The sequence below is a fragment of the Vigna unguiculata genome, chromosome 10, assembly GCF_037176805.1.
Source record: "Vigna unguiculata cultivar grain cowpea cultivar isolate G323 ecotype 2 chromosome 10, ASM3717680v1, whole genome shotgun sequence".
NCBI lineage: Eukaryota > Viridiplantae > Streptophyta > Magnoliopsida > Fabales > Fabaceae > Vigna > Vigna unguiculata.
In genome coordinates this window covers 45,178,070-45,188,004 of record NC_140801.1, presented here as the reverse complement: position 1 = coordinate 45,188,004, position 9,935 = coordinate 45,178,070, and the positions used below count along the sequence as shown (strand labels likewise).

The following is a 9,935-nucleotide window of genomic DNA, read 5'->3' as shown; positions in this document are numbered from 1 at the left end:
AACGTTCCAAATTCTTGTATAATTGGAAAACAAAAGTATTATGTATTTTTTAATGTGCTAAAATTTAAAGAATACATTGTGTATGTCATAGTATGAAGATGAATATGATGAAAATGTTGAATTATCAATTTATCATCCAACTCCCCAAAGTCTTTACTTAATTTTTGTGAACTTCTTAAAGTTTCCGAATTTTTAAATATTGAAAGTTTTATCATAAAAATTAAAAAAAAAATAAATAAACAAAAGCAGGCTAGCCAACGGACCGACAAATCAAATAATGTGAGACGAGCCAGTGATTGCAGCTCGCATAAATTATGCAGAACAGGACGAGCCAGTCCGCGATATATGAATCTTATGCGGACCGAACCAGTCAACATTACCATCCCTAATGAAATTTCAACATTATAAACAACTTGGTAAAATGTAATCATATGATCAAATCTCAACATTATTAACTCTTATCTATAACAATTCAATTCATGAAAAGGTTCACTTCTTTAATGTACGTATTTCAAAATACTCATTTTATCCTTTAATATATAATTATTTATTAAATTTTTATATATTGTTAAATTATTATTATAGCCGATAGATGAACCCAAGCGGCTATCAGTAAAAAAAAAATCAAATTAGCAGGGAATTCAAATTCCATTTAAACTCTTCTTCTTCTTCATCGCACACAAATACTTTTTGATGAACAATGTCAGAACCACAACCACCTTCTTCACCTTTTTCTTCATCCGCCATGGATCCTCTCGGCTTGCTCAAAAATAAACTCAACCCCGACGGTTCCCTCACCAAAAACGACATCATTCCGAGTGAAAAATCAACTACTTTAAACTTTAATCAAGCTTATTCTTGTTATATGCTGAATATAACTTTTATTTGTATATAATGCAAACAAAATTACATGATTTACACAAATGTCAATATGAGTGAAACACTTGTACGATATATATGTGATGCAAAGTGTCTTTATTGGTGTAGTTTTTCATCCATATGACATATGATGAACCCAGTTGGCAGTATAGGTAAAAAATATGATGTCCAACCTCATCTTTTTTTTCTTGTAATGCATGCGTAATAATTAACAAATATATTATGAATCTTGTTTTAATTTTTATTATTTGACTTGTATGTTTTAATATTCTATATAGGGATCATATATTTTTATCATAGAATAATTAATTTTTTAACATTAAAATTAAACAGTTAATTTTATATACCATCAAATTAGCTATACTAGATTTACTAGCGAAAATTAATAAAATATAGATTATCTAACATAGATTTACTAAGTTAGATATAGATTAACAGTTGCTATATATAAAATAAACTGTACAATCTACGGTGATAAAATTTACTGATCAGGAAGCTCTCAAATAGATTATTAACGTATTGAATTTAGCACTGGACTAAAGGAATGAATCCAATAATTGTCAATGTATACCAACTTGAATAAGTTCCTATGAGTGGATATTCTTAAGATGATACTTTTTAGTTGTACTTTGAATATGTAGGTCCTCTATTTGCCTTTGATCTTTTTGCTACACACATCTATTAGGTTGTTTTTTTAATCTAAGAACCTCAATGTAAAATCAGGATCTGTATAAGGGTTGAGGCACTCCTAAAGTGTCTCTGTATATATATTAATATTCTTTGCTGATAAAAATAATATACACAATAAAAATATATATATATATATATATATATATATATATATATATATATATATATATATATATATAAATTTTAAAGACGGCAGTTTGTTGTTTCAAAATCTTGAATTCGTCATTAATTAAATTAGAATTAAAATTTTAAAAGATATAATTACTAAAATTTTTTTTTGATGAATAAGTTATAGTTAAAAATTAATTATAAAAAATATATAATATAAAAAATTACATGTATAGGAAAATATTGTTCTATAAAAATAAGATTTCACATTCAAATAAGTAAAAGAGTTGAATAATTTTATCTTATTCGATTATTGAAGATAGCACATGAAAAATAAGTAGAAACCAATAGTTTGTGATTTATTTCCACCGTTTCTTCACTAAATAATACAAAAACATATAAGAATTGAGAAAAAAGAATGCATAGTTTGAAAAGAGATTTTTTTTTACAGCAATAAGTTTGAAAAGCAAATTAACTAGACACCATTGAAGAGACAATACAAAAAATTATCTTAATTTTCTTCCTCTATTCATGTCACCAATTTTTTTATTCTTATTATGTGTTCATTTTTGTTAAAATTGAATGACTTGGATTATAAAATAAATGTTAAAATGTCATTTTGGTCTCATTTTTGTCAACTTTTATTAAATATAGGTCCCAATTTTTGTTTTGTACTCAAAATGATCCTAATTTTTGTCATTTTGATTCAATTAGGTCCTAACGTCATTTAAATTGTTAACGTTTCATTGTGCAGTTGGCATTTATGTGCTACATGTCGCATTAGTAAACCTGTGTGGCAATGTTTTAAGTTTAATGAGATGTTTAATCATATATTTAAACAAATTATTTTAAAATAAATGAAAAGGAAAAGTAAAAAAATAGAATGTTTAAAAATTCTTTGTCTTGGTCTTACGGTTTATAAAAATTTAAGAGGGCATGTTCTTGCTCGTGATTGGAACGTTAAGCTTGAGTGAAATAAGTTATGTCTCGGACCCAATCTTCTTCATATACTGTAATAACTGTGTGCAGCATAGTCTTACCTCGTCTAAAGGTGGGGGGCATAAGGTTTTGGGGTTAAGACCCATTTGTGATTGTGGAGAAGTTATAGTTCTACGGACAACAAGAACTCCGAAAAATGTGGGTAGAAAGTTCTTAACATTTAAAATTAACCAAAATTAATTTTATTGATGATTTGATAAATTATTAACATTTAAAATATAAATATAAAAAAGTACATAATGTTGAAAAACGAAAATACATAATGTTATAAATATAAAACCTGAATATAGAGTTTAAAGCTACTCAAACAAAGATTAATCTATTGATCCCTTCGTTGTTCTTTTTCCTAGTCCTCTATTGATTCTTTCTCAAAAAGAGAAAGATAACTCTTTGAATAGGGTTTACATTATTAAGTCATGAATATTTCTGTAGAGAGTATTTCTGGAGATGATCAGAGAGTATTTCTAGAGAGCAATGGCAACAATTTCTTATGCTATTGGAAAGTTCTATCAGTAATTTCGATACCTCTAATGCAAGTCAAATGCAAGGATCCTTGAACATGGCTTTCACAGATCATGGTGTCTAAAAACATTCTCAAATCAAATTATGTAAATTATAGTGTTAGTTAAACTGCCTATAGTCCAAAGCACAATATTATAGTGAAAAACAATGGCCAGAGCCATACGAGTATTTCTAAATTAACCCACAAATAACAATGAATTATCAACACTTGCTATATTATTAGCATGAAAGCTCACAAGTTGGATAGCCAGCGGTATGATGCCAGTACAATTTTGGTCTCCCTGCAAAAATCATTATTAAAATGTAAACAAAAAAACACAACTTTAAAGATCTAGTAAATTTATAAAAATACATCATGAAGAAGATTCTAGGGAAATACATCAATGTGTTAATTTCACAAGAAATGGTAAAGAGCATACGTAGATCACTAACTTTTACCTTTGATTTGATCATATAACTTTTCACAAAGAAAATAGTCATGTTTATTTTAATCTGTAAATAGATTATTTTTAATCTTTGCAATTTTAGAGGATAAAAAGTAAAATAGAAAAATAAAACTCATGTGCATACATATGAACTAAAAATTATTGAATTGATATTTATAAGAATCAAAATAAAATAATTCTTCATTGTAGAAATCTAAAGGAAAAGTTTTTAAAACTATAAATGATTAAGCCTAAAGTTAATATTACTCTACTATAACTAAAAGATAATAAGAGATTAAAATTAACATGACTGTAAACATGACAGAACTATGATTTCTCAAGTAACATGAAAGAGTTCAGACATAAGCAATTGCTAGCAAAAGGGCATTATGAAGTTTTGAAGTCAATCTTTTTCATTCTCCATTGAAAAATAAGTACATTAATAGTTCTTTTAATTTCTTCCTGATGGTAACTTAATTACCTGGTGCAGTGGTGCTTTCGGCACAAATACCATTATTTCCATTAATTTCATGTTAAGAAAAGAAAGTAGTAGTTCAATTGATTTCCATTAATCTTATGTATAGTACCTGATATCCTCCCACCGAGTGAATAACAATGCAAGCATTAGCAAAGTCAATAAGCCAATAAGGCTCATAAAATCCAAACCCTTTTAAGAGTCTCTAGTGTTTGATTTCCAAAAGTTGCATATCCAAAGCATCCACACAAGGCACAAACAGACAGATTATGATTAAGTAGAGCATGTTCATACAACTAACAAGGGCATCTTTCAGTCTTAATAGAAATGCAAAAATCCTCACCTCATGTTTCTCCATTTCTTGTTTCCACATAGCAGCGTCCCAAAAGTCAACTCCAATGGCTCTGCAATACGTTCCCACTTTTATATTGGTGTGGTTTTTCACGACTTCAGATTGCTAAAGTGAATCAATAACAACAAGTTAAAAAGACAAAATACAAAATGCCAAGAAGCAAAAGTATTGATCCATCACAACTACAAGAAAAATGCTTATTATCTACGAAAATTTATCAATAAATATAGTTCATAAATAATTTTATTTTATCTACGAAAGTAAAATACATTATCTACGAAAGTTTCCTAGGTAACCATAAAATATATTATTTACGACATTTTCGTAGGTAACTATAACAGAAACTTTTCATACGAAGTATTATCTACAACATTTAGTGTAGACAATAAATATCATTTAAAAAAATATAAAAATTATTTAAGAAAATGTTATTTACAAGATAATTTCGTATGCAATCTTATGTAATTTATTTTTTTATTAAAAATATGTTTTTAGTATATAGCTTATTGTAAAACAACGTTCAGTCGTTCATCCCCTCACTTTGTTCATCTCTTTCCTTTGATGCTCGCTGTTCAATATCTCTCTCATTGCTCACTGATGCTCATTCTTGTTAATCCTGCTCATCGAACGTCTCACTACAGGTTGTTCATCAAAAGCTCACTGTGGTGTTCGTCCCAGGCTGATGCTCACACTTATGCGAACCACTATGTGAACGATTGTGTGAACGATAGTAGTGTGAACGATTGACGCTCACGCTCACGCTCCCAAGCTGACGCTCACACTCTATATCTCGACCCAGCTCGCAGGTGTTTGAATGCCATTTTTCGTGAGGAAAGCAGAGATCGAACCCAATTCGAGACTGTGCGAATGAGGTTTACAGAGTGGGGTTCTTTTTTCAAAAAATAAGAAATTGGGGTTTTTAGCAAGTAAGTGAATGGTTTAGGGTTTTAGATTTTACATTTTTTTGGACAATTTTATTCGATCTTCCACTTTTTCAATGTTAATCTTAGTAACAATTTAATTTTAATGTAGGGTCTGTTTTATGAAAAAACCAATAATTGCTATGCTGAATCCACCTCTTTGGAGACTCTCTTTACAGCTACTCCTTGTTTTCCAATAGCCCCTTATACATAGTTCCAAATCCACCTTGTCCAAGCTTGTTTTCAAGGCTGAATCCATAAGTTGCTTTCGTGAGATCCCTTAGCCTAAACTTTTTCGGAGCCATAGAGGAGTATTGAATCTGTTGTATGGAGTTGATGTTGTTTATGTTGATGCCGACATGATTGTCAGGGGCATCTTCTGTGGAATTGTGTCCTGTGTCAAACTCCACTACTATAGGATAGCAGCCTGTGAAGTTCCATTGGAAGTAGCATTTACAATGCCAAGCCATTGTCTATCACTGTTTTGTGGGACAGTCCTATCTGAAGTTAAGATAAAGGCCAAGCCTTCACCACCAAGGGTAGTTTCTGGAGTTGTGTTGAGCACAAAAGTGGTGTTGAAGGAACCAATAATTGAATAAGAAAGAAAAGAAAGATTTTATTAAGAAGAGCACAAGAAATAGGAGAGAAATATCGTCCAAGGATTTCCTCTTTACGAATGATTTTTCGTTTCAAAAAGAGTCAATGCTCAATCTACAAATCAACATATATCCATCCACGTTTCCCTTTACTTCCTCCTATATATTTAACTCATTAACTCCCCCTTGCCCATGACTTAGATGCTGCCCCTTTTAATAATTCTAGGAAGTTTGAACTTTAATCCTTCCTAAAGTGCACTATTTAGAATTTAAATTTTGGATAACTTCTTCGTTTTGTACCAACATATCAATGTTATGACTGCAGTTTGAGTAGTGAGGAAAAGGAAAAACATAATGGTATACCGTTTCAGTTTTACAAGATATATTTGTTCTGTCAGGTTGAAGTTACAAGATATACATGATACTAATTGATCCTGATTACCAAAGATAATTACTGACACTTCTTTTGACATTTTATTCCTTTGAACTTGTTATCCATCATGAAAAAAATGAACCTACTCCTTTTAGCTGATATTTTTTTGCTTTTTATGATTTTATGTTGAAACAGGTTGGTCGAATGACATTGGTGGGCTGTTGGCTCTTGGGTATACTGTTGTGGTTAGTTATAAGCGTGCATCGACAACTGTCAATAATGGCAAGGTTACCATCTCTTTTGAGACCATTGATGTTCTTGGTGAGACATTTATATGGTGATGAGAGGAACTAATAGAAATGTATAGTTTTTTCTGATCCCATTAGACATGTTCTATGTAAGATGCGATCGTTTTGAGGACTCACCAGTCACCATGTATTTTATGTAAAGCATCTTATTGTAGATTTCATTATACTTATTGTTGTTTCTTTTTTTTTTTACGAAGGGTCTAGTCATAGTAGTATAAATAAGGGTTAATTCTTATATCATATTTAAAATACCTTATTTTCTCATTTTTGAGGATTTTTTATCCTTGCACTGTGAACTCTTTTTTTGTTTTTACAGTTTCTTATATGAAAGACTTTCCATGGTTTCTTCCATTTTGTTAAATAGAATTTTTTTTTTATACTTTCTGCTCAGTCTGATTAAGCCTTGTCTGGTTGATAATATGGTGAGTTACTTATCTGAAAAATTGAAAAAAAAATCTCAGACTGTTGGAACGGAAGCATCAAGGATGGGTATTGATGAACCTTGGATTACCAAATCATATCTGGAAATGATTCTGGAGAGAAAAGGTAGGGATTGGGATGCTCTCCCTTTAATATAGTTTATGCACATTTAGTTAATTCAGTTGTTTTCCTTACAAGTGATGATAACTGGTACAACATGAAAAATAGTGTTTTGAAGAGTGTGAGGACAACATATGGCCAATTACCTTCATGACTACTTGAATTGTTTATTTCCAGTAGATTATCTTAATTTTCTAGACTAGTGCAAAGATAAGAACATTTGTACACATATTTAATCTTTTTTTAAAACAGTTCAATATAATTAATTTGACAAGAGGCTATGAAAGAAGCAAATATTGTGCAGTGAGTGGTTTAGAGAGTTGTCAAAGCATGAAGGGGTCCAATAAAATGTGGAGAGCAGAAAGGGATATTTGCTATGTTGTAGTTATAGATTTAAATTATAGATATATTATAGTTATAGATTACAAATTGGAGAGAAGTTGCATTTACTTGTATTCAACTTCTCACTTCCATTTGTAGGTGTACCTCGTCTTAGTACTCCACCACTTGTGTCTAATACTACTGAGGCTGGTAGTCAAGAAACAACGATCATTGCCCCAAAACCAATACGCGTTACTCCTGATGTTGTTACTGGGCTTGAGGATTTACCTCAGCCATGGACTCGATCACCAACAAAATCTAAAATGGAACCTGTTGTGGCTGCATGGCATTTCATATCTTCAGATTCCTCCCAGCCTGACAATTCAGTCCTAGGTATTTTTCCTTGAATTGGAGGATGCAAATAATTTTGTAGATAATGCCTTTACTTTATGTATTTAAAAGAATGTGCACATTATATTAATTATTCAAACAACCATATTAAAGAAAATAAGAGTTTTCTTTTTATGTAAACAGTGAATCAAATGTGATCATGTCAATAGTTTCAGTATTTTGTCAAATACACATAGTTATGAAAGATTTTCTATCCATCTAAGAGTTATCTAGAGATCATACGATCCATTTGCATATATATATATATATATATATATATATATATATATATATATATATATATATATATATATATATATATATATATATATATATATATCGACCTCTAATTAAAATTTGCAATTAGATTATTTATTATCTCTGCTTTTTTTTTCTAATTCCACAACAAATAATTAATAATAGAATAAAAATATTTAATATTCGTTGATATTGAGAACAGTACAACATCAAACAAAAAAATATTTAACGAATTAAAATAAAAATTCAGTCTACTTTTTATTTAATATGTTTAATTGGTTGAATGGGGCCACCCAGGTTAGAATAGACTAAACATTAACCCACCTTTTCGAAAATTTATTGCATGCAAGGGCTCACAAATAGACTATACATTTTTTATTATTTAAAATTTATTTAAAAACTCAAAAAAATATTTATATCTTATTGCTTAACTAATAACTCTCTCATCTGATGTTATAATTCATAATAAAGTATTACATTTGTACACTTGATGGCAACAAGGTTGTTCTTTCTAACATCTTTAAAAGTATTAAATTGGCAATTTTGTAGCAGTTTAGGTAAATTCTTAGTGTTTTTCTCACTTGTGATGCGATTATGCAGGGACAAGAAAGTGTGTGATGGATTAACAGACGAAAGCATGGAATCAATGTGTGGAAGGTCTGAAATTCAACAGTGTGACTTGTGATCTGTACATTGCAGATGCATACTTCGGGCTTCTAATGGTAGGACCAGGTGGTGGAGTGGCTAAGCAGTTAGCCACTTCTGCAGAAGGGGTTCCGTTTAGGTTCACAAATTCCTTGGACATTCACCCCAAAACCGGTGAAGTTTACTTCACAGACAGTAGCATCCTATTCCAGAGAAGCTAAATTCTGAACCCATGTTAACTTGTTAAAAATTCGAATGCTTTGTGAGTGATTACAGTGTGTTGTGCTTTGTGTGAACGAATGTGCATGTAAAAGTCATATTGAGACTTTTCTTTTGGTTACTGCTGTACTGAATAATGCTGAATCAATTTTGCTTCATCTCAGTCTCAGCATGCATTTTTAACAGTAGTAGTTCTGATAGAATCACTTATCTTGGAGAAGTTGTGCTTTTCAGGAGGTCCAAGTGGGTCTGTGAAGACTAGTTTGGCTCATAAAATGGCAAATATAATTGGTTGTGAAGTAGTTTCCCTGGGAAGCTATTATAAACAAGTAAAGGATTTTAAATATGATGACTTCAACGCACTTGATTTATCTTTGGTATCTAAAGTAAGGTAATTGAGCAGTTTAGATGCAGTTGATTGGGTCACTCTGCATGATATTGATTGATGTCACACGTTCAAACACATTACTTTTTATGAATAAAAATGGTTTTATTTCTTCTGAGGAATCAATCTTTTTTAGTAATTATTTTTACCATGATATGTTAATTTAGTGTCACTATTTTTAGTTCCCATTAATTACCCTACTTCATGGTTTGAAGTAATAAACAACTTAATATGAAGCATTTGCTTTAGAAGATGTAAACCTTTGCATGGTTGGGGACAAAGTCTGGTTAGACTTGATCTACTTATGAGCTTTGTTTGTATAATTTTACAGAGTCTACATTTCCTAGCGATTGCTCCAAAACTTGTCCTGTCAATTGCCCAAAACTCTTATCCCTGAATAATATGACAATCCAACTCAGTAACACAAAGCCATTAATTACATCTAAAAATCAGTGGAAGTTAAGGATTTGAAGCAAAGGAAATACTCTTTTTAAAAAAGTTGTTTTTTAATTTTGAATAATTTTCTCACA

The 9,935-nt window shown here is 30.4% G+C and overlaps 1 protein-coding gene across 1 annotated transcript; it reads left to right on the top strand.

The window, feature by feature from the left end:
* The first annotated feature begins 6,170 nt into the window (after window positions 1-6,170).
* On the top strand, window positions 6,171-9,223 carry LOC146883322 (uncharacterized). The gene is made up of 4 exons (XM_085667581.1): window positions 6,171-6,660; window positions 7,109-7,193; window positions 7,668-7,901; window positions 8,757-9,223. The coding sequence occupies exons 1-4, from the start codon at window positions 6,523-6,525 to the stop codon at window positions 8,780-8,782; spliced, it is 483 nt and encodes a 160-aa protein (XP_085523707.1). The 5' UTR covers window positions 6,171-6,522; the 3' UTR covers window positions 8,783-9,223.
* Window positions 9,224-9,935: the final 712 nt, after the last annotated feature.